Raw genomic sequence first — 17852 nt, forward strand, 5'->3', positions numbered from 1 at the left:
ACATTTAAAGACCGCTTCTTTTACTTCCTCCTCTGTAAATTCTTTTTCTAAGCTTCGGCTCATCTCAGCTTCAATTGGACACCATTCAACACCTTCAATACCCCAGCATCTTGCCTCATGCTTACTGTACAGTCCCTGGAAAAATTCAGAGATAATTGAAACAATCTCATCCTCACTTGTTGTGATTGAACCATCGTTTCTTTCGATTCTGTCAATAGTCATCTTACTTCTACGATGGTTTAGAATGGAGTGAAAGAATTTTGAGTTTTGATCCCCTTCTTTGATCCATTTTAACTTGCATTTTTGATTGTCTATCTGATTCTTCCGTTTTGACATCTCCTCATACATCAGTTTCGCTTCTTTTCTCTCGTTGACTAATCCTTCCGAAGCCTTCTCCTCACCCTCCAGCTTGTCAATTCTGCTGATTTTGTTTGTTAAATCTGCTGCTTTCAATTCCAGTGACCCATATACTTCTTCATTCCATTTTTTGATGTCACCCTTAATTGACTTTAGTTTCATCATAAGTCTATATCCCGCCCATCCTGTTGGATTCGAATCATTCCACCACTGCTGAGTTAAGTTTTTGAATCTTTTGTCCTTTAACCAAACATTCTCGAATCTAAAAGGCGTCGGGCCCCATTTGTTTTTTGTCAAGTCTAAAACCAGAGGGAAATGATCCGACGTTATTCTCGGTAAAATTAGTTGTCTGTAGAATGGGAAGATTTCTGTCCATCCTACTGTGAACATGAATCTATCTAAACGACAACATATAGGTGAAGCCCTGAGATTCAACCAAGTGAATTTACCATTTAGGAGAGGAGGGTCGCATAACTGTAGTTCATGGATCAAGCTATCGAAACAATCCATACTTGATGTCATAGAGCGACTGTTAACTTTCTCACTAACTGATCTCACGACATTGAAATCTCCCCCCAAGCACCATCTTTCTCCACAAATTACCCTCAACCCTGCAAGCTCATCCCAAAAATTATTTCTTAAGCTCAGGTGACATGGCCCGTAAACGGCTGTAAACCACCAGTCGTTTTGGGCATCATTCTGAATATGAATTGATACTGAGAAATCCCCAATCAAATTGTCCTTGACCTTTATTACTCTTGGATCCCACATAACGAGAATCCCCCCTGATCTTCCCAACGAAGGTAAGGTTACCCACTCCACAAATCTTGATTTCCACAGACTTGAAATTAATCTCCTATCCACCATCTCTTTTTTTGTCTCCTGAAGAATAATTATGTCAGGTTTTTCTTTGGCAATTATGGCTCGAATCAGTCCCCTACGAGTGGCTGATCCACTCCCCCTGATATTCCAAGAGAAGACTTTCATTGGTTCAATTCCGCGGCCCTCTTATTCTTACTTTTACTGAAACCTTCACTCTCCATCATCGATCGACACCCATCTAAGTCATTAAGATCCACTCTCTTTACACCCATCAAACTTAAGCACTCGTTCGAATCTACGTAATTGAACTGTTGTTTCTCCGGACTACCAATATTCTCACTAACATCCACTCCCTCGTGTTGCCCTGTGAATATATTTCCGGATAAGCCCGTCTTTGAACCCACTGAATTAATTTCCCACCCACCCGAACCCTCTACCCTTTCCCCCGACCCGATAAATGAATCTGGAACAGGAAGAGATTGGGAAGGAGAATGATGTGAAGTAGAGGATATGGGTAAATTGCATACCTTGCTCGGAGGATCTTCAAAAAACTCGCCCAAATCATCGAATTCCAGAGATTTTCTTGTTGAATAATCCGAGTGGTCAGAAATATGACTGTCGGCATCGCTAAAATCTCGCCCATCATCTGAATTATCATCCATTGCTCCATGATAAATTTCGTCCTCCCAGATTCAGGCATCCCCGAGAGTTGTATCTTTGTCAATATGAATGATTGAAATATTTGAAGTGACTTCTTTTGGCAGTGGATATGTTTCTTGAATTGACTGAACTTGTTTCCTGCGATATACATGCTCAAACTTCCTTTCGATGTGGCATCTTTCCTCTTCAAATTTTTGATGTACATTCAGATGAGATTCAAGATTGTTCGTAGAATCAATCTTGACCTTCTGAAAATCCTTCTCTTCTTTCGGCTTTAATTTTTTGAGAATCTTGATGTGATTCCCTCGGTTCCATGGCTCTGAAGCACAGTTCCTTTCTCCTGAATTCTCACCTTTCTCGACGATCTTAAGATCAATTTTTTCTTTACAATTTATCGTGGTTGCAGTCTCACAATTTTGATTAATCTTGACCGTTCCGTCTTGGTTTACAGTTGGATGGATTGTGGTGTTGTCCTCCTGTCTTCTTTGTATATCAGTCGTTTTTTCTACAATTGGACCGTTTTCTTTGAAGCCTTTCTTGATACCCCATCCTGTCACGGTTCTAACTCCCTCAATCACCACCTGTGCATAAGACCTTTTCTCGTACTTGTCATACTCTGATATTTTGACTGAGTCCACTATAATGCGTATGATCAAGGGTCCTCTTTCAGTCATGATCTGAAGTTTTCTATTGATGAAACCTCCTTCAAGTCCCACAACTTTTATTTTTGCTGCTGATAAATCTCGTAATAGGATCGTGTCTTGGCTAATGCATAACAGACCTCCACATTGATCACCAATACGCTTAAAAAGATCTGTGGACCATAAGTCCCAAGGTATTCCTAATAAACGAATCCAGCTGTTGCAACACTCGAACACTTCCTCTTCGCTGTTACTTTTCTGATTCCATTTCTGAAAAGATAAGGTGACTTTGTTTTCCAGAATACATTTCTGGATTCTTAAATAAAACGAAGCATCCTCTTCATTGTGAGGCCACCAAACTGCTTTGTTGGCCCGGAACGGAAACACTTCAATCCTTCTCTGAACCGCCTTTCCAAGAGTTTTCATCACCAACTCCCATGATATGTTGACACAATCCCTAGTAATGATAATAGCCTTACTCCAATCCTTAGAAATCATATCTTGAACTTGATCTGATTCTTTCACTACCGGGAATCTCTTGACCCTAATATTCTGCCAAACATTCTGCTTCTTTTGAGGTTGATCCTGCTGCTTATTATTAGCTCTGAAATTCAATGCAACATCCCTTCTATTCATCCTAAATCTGCTCAAGTTATTAGCTATCCATTTCCAGCCCCCGTTGAATCGACCGCTTGGTATGATGATACGTTGTGTCTTGCTCCTCCAAACTAACTTAGATATTTCTAAATAACTTCCTCGGCCGTTAACAACTTTTTGCAAAGAAACCACTGCTTCTCCACCTCTAAATCTGTTAAAAGTAGGTGTGGATTGTGGCTTGTTAATATATTCCCATAGCTTTGCTATAATCCAATCTAAACTTTCCAGGTTGATTTCCAGAACGTAACTCGCGTTTCTAGTCCTTTCAGTCACCAAAACTGTGTTACCCCTCCTTCCCCTGCTTAATAGGAACAGTTTTTGTTCCACTTTGATCTCGCAACTTGATTTGAAGTCGATCTTGAAATTCCCCTGATACATTTCAACTGTTCTCTGGAGTGGCGTAAAATATGAGGCTGCTGAGAAAAAGCTCGAAGGACAAGGGTATGGGAAATGTTAAAAGGTCGGGTAAAACAAAACTAGGGATGTCGGAAATAAAGAGGAAGCAGGTTCGAAGCTAACATGGTAAGAAGGACGATAAACGAGAGAAGAAATGATTTGGGTTTTCGGTTTTTTAAATTTTTTTTTTCTGAATGGCTTTGACGCCGCCGGCCGGTTAACGGCGCCGGAGTCGAAAGATAAAAACGAAACAAGCGGCTCTGAGGTTATAGAGGTTAGGGAAGGATCGGTGAAGAAAACCAGTTGGACGGTGGTTTGGGAGGGGAGGGAACATTTTCAAAAAATTCTCTCTCTAGCAGCATATGGAACCGTGCTACTCGATACCTTTGGTTTACTTTAAATAAGGTATTATATAGGATTTTGGTAGAACTAAATTTGGTAAGATAGGATTTGTTTCCAATTTTATTGGGATTATTTTCTATGTTTCTCTCCTATTTAGTTGAACCTTTGTACTACAATTAGTTAAAAAAATTAATAAGCATGTGAAAGGGAAAAAAATTCTCAATACAAAATCCAATTCCTTTTTATTTCCTCCCTCTTTTTGTCTTCCAACCCAAGCCATAATCTCTCCCCGCAAAACCTCACTTTCAAGTCCACACGCAGCCACAACATCCTTCAAATTGTGGCAGCACAGGCAGCGTTGAGGAGGCATTCATGGCTACTTTTTGAGTGATTAAAAAAGACAAAGAAAAAGGAAAGGAAGAAAGATGAATGAAACTCTACTTGAGAAGCCTCAACATAATTTTTATGATCAACAATTTTGTATTTGAAAAACACATCACAAGGTTATGATAGTGCTTTAAAACTCTAATGTAAACCATTTGAAAATTCAAAGGAGGTGGATGCCAATTTTGAACTTAATACTTCTTATATTTCTTCTATTCTTAGCAATTGGATTGATACAAAACGGAATAACTTCATGCCTTGTTTTTCTCAGGCTTGTAGCATGCAACAACCAGTAAAAGATTTCTAAATTTGGATGGTTGTCCTTATTAAAGTATAGTATTAGTAGGCCCACAACAAGGATTCCCTCAAAGAAGGCAACAGTTCGATATGTATCTGTTTCAATGAATGCAAGGCTAAGAACAAAGTATTTGCAAGACCAAAATTAAAAGTATTCTACTTGCAAATTTTAATAATCGAAAGGAATGAGTATATTAACACCATAAAAAATGCATGAAAGTAACTTACACAATCAAAACCAGGGTGGTGGTCCAAGGACATCTTCCGAATGCTCATGACCCACAAGAAAAAGCAGGGGACCTGCAAATTATCACAAGATCAAAAAAATTTCAAGTTTCATCTGATATACCGAATCTGACCAGGAAAATTCAGAACCGTCAGAGAAAAAAAGGATGCTTTGGTGGGTTCAAATACTTGAAGCACTATGAGAATGTAGAGGATTCATTGTAACAGAAAAACGATAAAACTCAGCGTTAATAATTCAAAATGCAGCACTGAGCCCCGCTACCTGAATCCAGCACTAATGATGCATGACAAACAGAAAGAAAAAGAGCAGTAATGACTCCCACGAATTTGATTAGTTCTTAGAAAAGGACCGTAGAAATTCAATTCAAGTCAGTGGTGTAGAATAGTTTTTCCAGCAAGTTCATTTTTCCACACGAACTCAAAACATGAGCTGCCATCTTAGTCTCACACAGTCTCATGATTCCATAACCCAAACCATTATGCACGAAGAAACATCTTCTTCCACGGAGTAGAAAGGAACATTTCAGCATAAGTCAGCCACAAAGAAGATCTCAGCATCAAGAAGAAAATGACCTGGATGGCAAATGAAGAGATGAACCAAAAAAATGACGGGCACCCAGCGGCCTTCTTTTCTTTCCAGAAAGAAGCAATTTGGTCACTGAAACTTCTCTCTGACAGAGGCAGTCGAAATGGTGGTGGTACTATTATAATGCGCAAGATAGAAACATGATAAGTTTCACCATAGATGTGGCATTCGTTTAGAGTGTATTCAGATAATTGCACGTTAAGCAAATCAACATTAAAGAAACATAATAAAAAGCTAAAGAAAGTGCATGATGACAGAAAACTAAAGCGACCTTGCATTCTAAGATATTTTACACATGGAAGAGTTTATGAAAGGCTGATAGATAGTTGATAAACCACGTTTGGAGCAGTTATGTCTTTAAGAATACTTCTACAGCCCTACCTATACTAGTCCAGCTGCCGGTACCAATGAGGTATGGAAAAATGCATGATCAGGTACTCCAATCAGTAAACATGAGAGGAAAGAGCGAATGGAGCAAGTTGGAAAACTAGATGAAAGAAAAACCCAGTAAATAATGAAATTTCCTGGTTGATCATCATCAAAGTGGTAACATGTTCGAGATTATTAAAGCATTTTCTGTAAATACCTTTAGAAGGCACACTATAAAATTGATGAAACTACTGCGAATTGCAAATGTAAATTCTAAACACTACATGCTTTGATGGAATAAAGTTGCATGACCGTATCTGACTCCCACATAACAATGCATAAGGCATTTTTGGGTGGTTACAATATGAATTTGGTTAAATATAATCGAGTTCGCGAACTTGGAGGCATCCCGAGACCCAACTAAATTCAAATATCAGCAAATTAACAAGACGACCAGGCCCTCAAACATATTTCCAATCATGCTATCAAGTCAATATTGGATCGTGGCCATCAGCTGGGATCCATGATATGAACTGTACATGGTTCAAATCATATCTCAATGGCGACCAGTCAAGAAATAACACCGATAAGTATAGTCAACAACATCTATCGCCACATTCTCAAACATTTTAAGAGTTATATTGGGGTCCAAAGCATCGGACCAACCAAATAATTAGTGCACATAGTTGTGGAACAATACTTGATGTGTTGACATAATCTCCTAATCCATACCCATAAGATTTGCATTGACTCTTTCGTCTAAAACAAGAAAATACTTCCTTTGCAGCCAATTAAACAGATCCATGGGCATATATTTTTTCTTTTGTACTTTGAAACTACAAGGGTAAGGTGCTTTATATAATAATCCATGTCTGACAAGTAAAGTTCAAGAGAAATGCACAAAATTACTACATAAATCGAAATAGACCCTTGTTTAGGGAAACTTCGCAAACCATAAAAAAATGTAAATTGGGAAGTAGCACCATTGGCTCAAATAAAATCAGTTTAGAGGTACAAAGAATATCAAATATGGGTATGACAGAAAGACTCGGAACCTAGGGAAAGAAACTTTTGCAAGAAATTATTGAATAAGAAGTTTACATCCCTGCTGAGGTTAAAGCTTGTTGAAATTTGAGAAGGTTCATCTGACGGACAAGCGAAGGCATCAGGATAGCAAACGTACAATGACTTCTAGTATTCTTCTCAATTTTTAATCTAGAGATTTCCAAACGGAATAACAATTTATAGACTTTACAAAAAAATATGAGAAATGAATCGGTAACTTCTCATCATTCTCTTCTGGATCTTGGTCTTATCAAAATGGACAGATGGCATAAATCATGATGAAATTTTATAAGTTTCACGACAAATTCCATTCCAAACCCCAGTGAAAACATAAAGAAAAGCCAATTTCCTTGGCACCCTAACTGTTGAAAATAGAAAGATGTTCGTTCATTTACGATATGATCTGTTGCAATGAACAGAGATATTTAATTGGGAAGTCTATTAGGATATGATTCAATGAATTCTCTTTCCTCTATTCCCTTGCGATATGAATAGCTGTATTTGTTCGATAGTTGATATAATTCCTATATTTCTCTGTCTTAACAACTATTTTCCCTTTTGTTTACACATTCCAGAAAGATAATGGGTAACATACAAGCTTCAAACAGTGAAGATATGGCATAAATACTCACTTTTAGGTAATAGTTCTCCTATCCTCTTCAACTTTTTAATTTGCAATACGATTACAGGAAATAATGCAAGTCTCATTGCCACTGTGGAAGATGAGATTATTATCCACCTATATATGAAACAAAATGGTTAAATAAGTTACTAACAACTATAATAAGCAAAAGCATTAGCTTACAACTAGGTTGCCTCAAATACACAAGCCTTTTTGTAGCTAAAGAAATTGCCTCCATGAAACAGCTATAAGATCATAAGTGCCAACAATTGAAGGTGTCAAAGTGACATAAACTCATAATCATAGGCATGTTCATAAATGGGAAATACAGAAAGATCATTCTAACAAGGAAAGAAATGTAGGATAGTTTAAAAAGTGAGAGGAAAGTTGAACAGTCTACGAATTTCTTCTATCATGTTATAATTTGGTTCATTTAAATGGCATCCGATTGAAAACTACTTAAAATACGCATGGAATAGGGTTAATTTTGATTAAGCTTCAATTATTTGACAACAAACATGATGTTAATTTTCATGAAAATGTTACAAGCATAAATGAATGTTGACTTTCACGACAATAGTAGGAGGGTAGATGCATGTTAATCTTCATGACAATAGTACGAGAATAAATGCATACAGCACGATAAATAAATCTTAGTAGTATCCTGCTCCCAATTGCTAAACAAAAACTGTTCAGTTACTCTAGACTAATCATCATATTTAGTTAAAACTACATCATATACAGATATTTATGCTGCTACAGCAAGAGGAAACTGATGTATCACGCTTATGCTCACCACGGGAAGCCGGTAAGGTCGTGATATGAATCGAGCAACGAAATGAGAGCACGAACTGGAAGAAACACTTCCTCTGGTTCAGATATATCGGCGAGAACGGAGAACCGGCGACAGAAGGAGAGGCAATAACGAGATGAGTCGAAGTGCCGGGACGAGAACGACCACTGATCGTAATCATGTCGTCGGCAGTGGTGGCGGTGATTGTAATCGCTGGGGCTAGCAAATATGGAAGATGCGAAGTGATAGGAACTGAAGAAATGGAGGAGCACCGTTGGCCGCCGCGGGAAACGGCGGAGGAGCTTTGACGTCAGTAGTGTAGTAGGGGGCATTATTTGCCACTCATTCCAAATTGTATTTAATTTATTAAAAAATGGGTGCTGTAAACGGCGAACAGATTCAAGATCTGTTGCCACCCATACGATCAATCCCCAGTCATTACAATAACCGAGGTTAGGTTTTAACAATACTGTTTTAGGATAATGTTGTGTGGGTCAATAAAAATTACATGACTAATTCAAAATTTAATTAAAATGAAAGGTATCTGAATTTTTTTATTTTGTGAAAGAGAGTGGACTTATTAATGTATTAATTAAGAGATTTAGATAATAACATTTATGATTTTCATAATTTGGTCTCCTCCTCTGCTTTAAGATTCTGATGTTTGTTCTCTGAAAAGAGACCAAAGAAATATTAAATGTTTACAATGAAAATGTTGTCTGTAATTTACAAATGCTGGGTTGATTCAAGGGTTTGAGACGATTTTTTGAGGCTGCGTTTCAGCATTGTTAGAAATTTTGGTCGAGTTGTGTCATAGTTGGGCCGGGTATTTCTTCGGTTTTAGAATATATTTTGGGCCGAGTTGTGGGTCGAGTGTCATGATTTTGGGTCGTGAGTCGTCATGTTGGGTCGTGTTTCGTCATGTTGGGTCGAGTGACGTCATGTTTGGTCGGATTTCATCATTTTGGGTCGTGTTTCGTCATGTTGGGTCGTGTTTTGTCATGTTTGGTTGAGTTTCATCATTTTGGGTCGTGTTGCATCATGTTGGGTTGAATCTCATCGTGTTCGATCGGGTTTCATCATGTTGTGTCGCAATTCATAATGTTTGGCCGAGTTCCATCACGTGGGGTCAGTTTTTATTGAAATAAATATTTTGAGTTAATAATTTTCTATTACACTGGACTGATTGTAGCATGTAACATATGTTTATAATTTTATAGGATATGCCAACAGTCGTTGTTTTTTAAAACGACAACAAATGGGAAGTAATGAAGATAATATATTTAAATGACGTCAATGGTCTACTGGTAAGTGGGCAGCCATTCCTGTGGATTCAATAATTTTGTTCGATGGAATATTTATGATGTGGGATATACAGAGTTATGAATCTAAGTGGTACATAACAATTGAGATTGAGTTATCTACCAGATGTGAAGTATTGCAATATTCATCCTATATATATCGAGAATGATAATGATTTGAAAGCGTACTTATATTTTGATTGTGCGAGAGACAGACATGTATTTTATGTCAAAGTTGAACGCAATATTATTGCTACTTTGGATGTTGTTCAGACGGAACAACCAAAAATGAACAACACTTGATAGTTGCCTTAATTCCTGCAAACACAAAAGGAAAACCAAAATGAACAACACTACTAGACTAACTTAATTTAAGTCCATTTTGTATGTGCCCTTAAAACATCACGAGCTTGAGAATTTCTCCAATTGAAGATATCCTTGTAATTTTGTGAGCTAGTTGAACGATTGATTCAAGAATCTTGTGATAATCCACTATCACACAAGTAATAACACCTTGTCAATATGATACACGATATATATAATGTTCTCAAGGAAATAAAAATAAAAGTTAAATTCATTTTTTTTAATATTTTGAAACAACATAAATATGTAATTTGCATATGACTTGTTTGAATATTTATCCATTATCATGAGTCACTACGTCACAGAGAACTCTAGCATCTGTCGATGATTCCCTACTTAAGCGCATAAATGAAGTTAATATAATGGTTTTGTAGTGCCCAAAACTAGAACATGTAAACCCCATGTATAATCGAATTAATTTATTTAGTTAATAATTTAAGAAATTCATGTTATGTGTTAAATTATTTTAAAAGTATATATATTTATTTTATTAAGCAATTTAAAATGTTTTTATGAGTTTTAATTTTCAGACGAATATTCGATGTGGAACCAAGAAAGGAGACTAGAGACGATTAAGATGTTAAAAATTAAAGTTATCGTTTTATTATTAAGTCAAGAAAATAGTATTTTAAAGGATTTACATATTTTAGCATTTATCGAATGAAATAAAAACGCTAAGCATTTTTGTCATGCACCGAGACGGGGGTTAGTCGATAACAGTGTTGTTTAACAATCACACAATCGAAAACAACAAGTCTCGTAGTGCAGTGTGAACCAAAACCAGTTTATATCATAATTTTCAAAGAAATATCAATGTCTTTACAAAATAAATAACTGAAAACGATAGAATTTGTTAAGTCTACTCATTTTAAAAGCACGGAAATAATTTTATTTATTCTAGTATTTTCGAAATAGTATTTAAACATTTCGCATTCATGCGCTGTACAGAAAAATATAACATTTAAAAATGATCTTAAATATTTGTCAGTAAAAATAGCGCAGTTTAAAATAACTCAATCTCGTCTAAAATCATACGTAAACATAAACGTATAAAATTCTTAAAGTCATCAACGTATGAAAATATTCATTTCTCTCAATCTAATAAATCGTAATGCGGAAAACATGTGGTCCTCAGGTCATGTCACCGCACCAGGTTTGCCTACTCAGAGTTCGGCACCTCAAGTCTCTTCATCATGAAGCTCACCTGCATCACATACGCCTAGTGAGTCAAAAGACTCAACACACCTGTACCGTTAATAGCAAATACATATACATAGCACATAGCAGTGAAAAATACCATACTCAACATACCTTTCATGAACTTTAAAAACGTAACATAAATGTGTCGTGTAAAATCATGACGTGTCAAAACAGCTCATCGTTAATCATCATTCATCATTCATCGTTTATCATTTATCGTTCATCATTCATCGTTCATCATTCATTTATCGTTCATCGTTCATCATTCATCTTTCATCATTGGTGAATTCAGTTCATTAGAGGTGACTATCGTACATCATTCATCATTTACGATGGATCCATCATACATAGAACCGTGGTACCCGGCGGCTGTCGGACATCAGTGACAGGATCACCCATCCACTGTGCCTAGGCCTCATCATCATCATTTACATATACGTCTTAACCACTTACATATACTTCGATAGCCACAACTAATTCTTATCATTCAAAACATTATCATTTTCATCACTTATAAAAAATCTTTGAATAAATGCAATTTTTCTTAAATCCAAGCATGCGACGTATATCTTCATAAAATCTTAAAATCGTGATCATGATGCATGAACATTTAAAAAATCATAAATTTGTGCTCAGGGCGCTGCCAGGACCAAAATTTCACCCCGGTGCAAAATGATCATTTTGCCCCTGGAAACCCAAAAATTACTGTTTTGCCCCTAGACGTCTAAAATTGACCCGAAGCTTATCGAACTCCTTAAAACATCCCAAAACATATTTATAAGCATTCATAGATGTAAACTCGAGCTCATTTTACAAATTAACCGATTCGTTTTAAAACTTGGACCGGGGTCCCGGTTTTAACCCGAATCGGACCGAAACTTAACCAAAACTTTCCCAAATTTTTACCATACCTTAAAAACATCTAAAAGGTCCTAAAAACCTCAAAACCAGACCTTTAGACACTCGAATAAGACCCTGAACAGCTGCTGGAAATTCCAGCAAGCCATCGTCCAACTCTAGCCGTGACCCTAGCATGCTTCTAACTACTTCATGCTTAAACCGACTCGAACCAGGCCCTAGACTCGACCCTTAGACAATACTTAAGATCATTCTTAAGCCCTTTTTAACTCAGAACCATCACCTAAGCCCCAAAAAATCAGAACCATGACAGCAGCTACAAGAGACTCAAATTGTGCAGCTTTCATGTTTCTGGTTGTACAGCTTTCTTCAACCAACCAAACCACAAACCACCTTAATTAGGATCATCCTAGGACCCTTAGAGACTGCCTAAATCATAGCCAAGAGCCCCAACCCAGCCCCTAGCCGAAACCATAAGATCAAACACTTACAGCCCTTACATGCATACAAATCTGCGCAGCTGCACTTCTTCTCGTTCCAGCATACTTCCTATCCAACAAGACCCCTAACCACCATAACTATACTCATCCTAGGACCATTAGAGACTGCCTAAACCATGGACAAGAGCCCTGGACCAGCCATTAAGCCATACACGGAACAACAAGATCCAACACCTACAGCTCCTATACGAACCTTGCCACAAACGTCGACCTACAACCATAACTCCGATCTTTAACCCCCTAGGCTCGATCCGTTCATGATACCAGCAAGGTGTCCCCCTTTTTTTAAGTCCTATCAGCCCTCTAACACCGAAAACCAGCAGCCCCTTGCAACTTACCAGAAAAAAAACGTGAGTGGTGATCACAAGATGCAAGAATAAACAAGAAAACCGAAAATCTTTCCTGCACTAGGTTGGATCGAAATTTTAATTGTAAGAACACAATCATCAGCATGTGTATGACGTAAATGAATATGCAGAAATAAGGGTACGGGGCGTGCCTGATGAGTTTGAAGATCAAGAACGATGCGAGGGAACCCGAGAGAAGTTTTTTCTTTGCAAGCTCAAATGAAAACGAGGCCACCAGCTAGAGAGGGTGATGAAAATAAATAGAATGATTCTGAAATGAATGGGTGCCGGCTGGTGTGAGGGTTGTAGGGTTGGGGTTTGGTTAAGGGAGTAATTAGATAGGAATAATTTAGCTAATGGGCCCCAAAATATAAATGAAAAAGGAGTTAGAAGGGTTTTAAGTCCAGTAAGCTTAAAAGTAGGCCCATTAAATCCAAACACACTCCCGAAAAATATTTCGTGTTGGAAAGATTTTGAAAATATTAGTCGAACCCTCAAAAATTATCCCGATTTGAGAATATTTGCGTACCGGTTAAAATAAAATCATGCGGGTCAAGATACCCAATAAAATTTCATTTCTTGAAAAATACCTTTAAAACACATTATATTAATTAATAAAAATTAAACATGTAATAAAATAATTTCTCCTGAAAATTTTCCCGTCTCCGTTCCTCGTTCGAGCGCGAAATGAAACTTAAAAATCTTTAATGAATGAACCTTTAAAATTTCATGAATTAAATTCTACCATGCATGAATTATGCATAAAATGTATAAAAATATTTAAACATAAATTAACAAAATAAAAATTCATTTAAAACTTTAAAACAATTTAATAAAATACCAAATAAATTTAACAACTTGCATGCATGTGGTTTACGCGACCCTTCAAATTCTCGAGACGTTACAATCTCTCCCCCTTAAATTGAATTTCGTCCCCGAAATTCGCTTATCCTTGATAATCAAAAAGTTTAGACTTAGTTCTAGTATCCCAATAGTCCACGCTTCCGCGGCGCAACTCTGATAAAATAATAAATCTTAAGATGTACTTATGTCTCCTCAATCTTAGTAAACTCTACCTTCTAAATCCTCGTTTGCGAAACTCAACTTATAACGACCCATGGTAACCTATTTTTATTTTTTTTATAACATCAAATTTCAACTTTTCTTACAATTTTCAATATTAAAAATGGCAGTCCGAATTTTATCGCATCTTACTTTCTTATACTATACTCAATATGTTCATTGACCTATTATATTAGCATTTATGCAGTTCAACTTGAAAAACCTTAGCACCAAAAATTACTGATCGACTTCTATCCTCTGTAATACGCATAAAATTAAACCTTATTTCAACCTCATAATAATATTAGCCTAAGATCCTTGAATCGAATCTTTATCTTACGGCACCAAACTTACGTAACTTAACTATTTACAAGTATATTCCAAATATAAAATTGTTGTAAACCTTAATTTCGAATAACGTTAATCCATAAAACCCAAGATAGGAAATATCGATCTTCTACCTTAATAATAAAACCATTCTAGTATCAATTACATGCTTAAACTATTTATTCCCCAATTATAATATAGTTGAGGCCTAAGACCCTTGAACTTTCTTCATTGGAACGAATATCGCATTCTTCATGCTTAATTAATTCTAGCGTATAAAACTTAATGAGTTATCCCATGGTAACATTAGACTAACTCTAATAAATCAACTTTGCTTATAGTCTTTAGAGTTCTAGTGTAATGCCCGAGAATTAATTACTGTCAATCAAAGATTATTGACTTATAATTAACGGGATTATGAAAGGGCCCACTGAGACACGATTTAAGATAATGTGCGGCCATTTATCTTGAATTTTTGAATGTGTTGCCGAAGCAACACCGCACCCGCGCTCGTGGTTAGACCGCACCCGCGGTCGATGTCCAGTAGGGTAGGAAATTTTATTCGAAGCAAGACCACACCCGCGGTGCAGGACCGCACCCACGGTGCAAACAAGACCGCACCCGCGGTCGTCGAATTCCAGAAAATGAAAGTGCTGCCGAAGCATGAGCGCACCCGCGGTCCTGAAGCTACCGCACCCGCGGTGCAACGTGTTTTGCAAAAATTGTGCCACCTCGCTGTATGCATGCATTGATATATATATGTAACCAGCTTCGTTTCCCTTTCATTTTTCGAGAAAAGAGTCGAGAAAAGCTTTGGGGGAAGAAGTGAAAGATCCTTACGCCTTTTGTGAAAGATCCGTCCGTTAGATTTTAAATCCGACTTCGGTACTCTGTTCCTATCAACAAAGGCTAAAACTGGACGTAAGTTTTACTACGTTTTTACATGTCTTGAAATTATGATATTGTCAGAATTGAATGGAATTCATATATAATGTTCTTGACATGTTAGACAGCGTAGAATCGAAGTCAGATTAAGAAACAGACCGAATATGGAATTGTTATGAATTTCAGAATGAGATTGACTGGAATTTATATCAGATTTATATGGTGGTTAATTGTAAATTATTGAAATTGGTTTAGACTGATATAGTATTATCAGTATCGCAAGATTGTACTGTTGTACTGTCAGAATTTGATAAAACAGAGACGTTGGGATTTGATTAGAATATTGATACAGAATATTGATATTGTCATTGCCAGATCGAACAGTGACAGACTTTGACTCAGGACTTCGATTGTATCAGAACGACAACAAGAAAGGTATAAATAAATGTTGATACGGGATTGCACAACTCGAGTTAGGTTTGACTTGAGTTTCCCTAAATCACATACTTTATTTTATTGCATTGATATTTGCAGATTATCAGATTGATATGTTAAGTCTATTGAATGATAGCAAAGTCAGAATTTGAGTCTAGGGCAGATCAGCCTAGATAGGGCAGAACCGCCGAGTCTTGGACAGAACTGCTAAGACCCTAGACTTGTGGTATATCGATGAGCTTAGATGTAGATCGACATCTATTGTAGACACTCGATATAGCATGCCCAAGTCTAAGTCTTTGTCAGAACTGCTCAGACCCTAGACTTACGGTGTATCGATGAGCTTAGATGTAGATCGACGTCTATTGTAGACACTCGGTACAGCATACCAAAGTCTAACTTAGATCGGGATCCCTAGATTAGAAATAGGATCATATCAGATCAGATCACGAGTCATTGATTCATGTAGTCAGATTAGATACATGTGTTGATGTTTGTTTATGCTTTTATATATGTTTTATATGATTGCATGTATACATTGTTTATACTGGGATATTTGTATCTCACCGGAGTTATCCGGCTGTTGTCTTGTTTGTATGTGTGCATGACAACAGGTGGGACAGATACAGGGTCACAGAGGTGAAGACAAATCAAGATTAGAGTGGTGATTCCGGACTTGGACTAGAGATAGGGTTTAAACACTTGATAGTAGATGTTGAACCTGAGATGTAAATTATTGTATGACGTATGAAATTCATACTTTTATACTGATATGTATAGGAGTTTGATTCCATTACCTTCCGCATTAAAAAAAAAAAAAATTAGACCCTGTTTACTATAATTGATTAATTAGTCTCAATCATGATTAAAAGATGATTAGCGTCCGGGTCCCCACAACAGGTGGTATCAGAGCGATAGATCCATTAGATTGAGATAGAAGAGGCTAGTGTGCGGGGTAGATTGAGGTTTTCTTTCCTGCTTTTGAATGCTAGCATGTCTTACTGCTTTAATACATATTACTTGTTTATCTGATTTGATATAGTAATGTGTTTTATTGAAATTGGATCAGTACTGATTCTAGATCAGCAGTAAGATGATCAGAGGAGGATTGCAACAGAATTGTTGTACTTGTTACTAATCTATTTGATTATTAGATATGCCTCCGAGACGAGTACCCGAACAGGGAAGTACATCAAATCCTCCAATGGATGTAACACCGACTCCAATGGAAACATTACTGAAACGATTTCAGTCATTTCATCCGCCGACCTTGAAAGGAACAGAGAACGCTGTGGAATGCGAGAGTTGGCTTGATGATATCGAGATGTTGTTCGAATCCTTGGAGTATACAGACGAGAGGAGAGTGAAATTGATTGGACATCAGCTGCACGAAGTTGCCAAGGACTGGTGGATTACAAGAAAGAGAGCCATGGAGCATAGAGGTACGATTATTACCTGGAATATATTTAGAACTGAATTTTATCAACGATTCTTTCCAGTGTCGTACCGGAAGGACAAGGGGGCGGAGTTTGCCAATCTAAAGCAAGGACAGATGAACATAGAGGAGTACGTGTCAAAGTTCTCCTCCTTGCTGAAATTTGCTCCACATGTGGCTGACAGCGAAGAAGCTACTGCTGACCAGTTCATCAATGGCTTGAACCCCGATATTTTCACATTGGTGAACACAGGACGACCGAATAATTTTACTGACGCCCTGAACAGAGCTAAAGGAGCAGAAGCCGGTCTGATGAGACAGAAAGGGGCTTCATTTGTACCTTCAGCACTGAGACCACAGCAACCACCTCCCAGAATTGAGGGTGGCAGCAGCAGTGGAGGGAAGAAGGAATTTTTGAAAGCCAGAGGAAAGCAATTCAAGAAATCTGGCAGCAGTTCTTCCAGCTCTGGTGGGACTAGACAGAGCCAGAGTTACACTGGAGCTTATTGCAAGACTTGCGGAGGAAGACATGCAACCGAGCAATGCCAGTGAGTGACTGGTAGTTGCAACATTTGTAAACAGCCAGGACACTTTGCTAAAGTGTGTCCCCAGAGAGGTTCCCAAAGATCGCAGGGAGCCGAGTCATCGGGATCAGCAGCACAGACTGAGAGACGATCCGCTGCTGTTCATACATTCCAGCCAGCGCCAGCTCAGTCACAGCAGAGGCCAGGAGGAAGCCAGACAGTTGGTCAGCCTCCTAGACAGCAGGCCAGAGTCTTCGCTTTGACAGAGGAGCAGGCCCAGGAAGCACCAGATGACGTTGTGGCAGGTAACTGTTCTTTATGTTGTTACTCTGCTTATTTATTAATTGATACCGGTGCTTCACACACATTTATTTCTGA

The 17852-nt window shown here is 37.6% G+C and overlaps 1 protein-coding gene across 6 annotated transcripts in view; it reads right to left on the minus strand.

Annotated features, from left to right (window-relative positions):
- Positions 1 to 8684, minus strand: part of LOC140823034 (ALBINO3-like protein 2, chloroplastic) — a 40201-nt gene extending 31517 nt beyond the window's left edge. For 3 of the 6 annotated variants that reach the window (XM_073184112.1, XM_073184111.1, XM_073184110.1), the window contains exons 1-4: positions 8241 to 8682; positions 7455 to 7561; positions 5376 to 5503; positions 4785 to 4856 (exon numbers count right to left, since the gene is read on the minus strand). In XM_073184112.1, coding sequence (XP_073040213.1) covers positions 4785 to 4856; positions 5376 to 5503; positions 7455 to 7561; positions 8241 to 8569 — 636 coding nt within the window. In that variant the 5' untranslated portion in view covers positions 8570 to 8682. Of the gene's footprint in view, positions 1 to 4784; positions 4857 to 5375; positions 5504 to 7454; positions 7562 to 8240 lie in introns of all 6 variants that reach the window. The other 3 variants (XM_073184109.1, XM_073184113.1, XM_073184114.1) reach the window with 3 other exon arrangements.
- Positions 8685 to 17852: the final 9168 nt, after the last annotated feature.

Source organism: Primulina eburnea, chromosome 2 (genome assembly GCF_022965805.1).
Source record: "Primulina eburnea isolate SZY01 chromosome 2, ASM2296580v1, whole genome shotgun sequence".
NCBI lineage: Eukaryota > Viridiplantae > Streptophyta > Magnoliopsida > Lamiales > Gesneriaceae > Primulina > Primulina eburnea.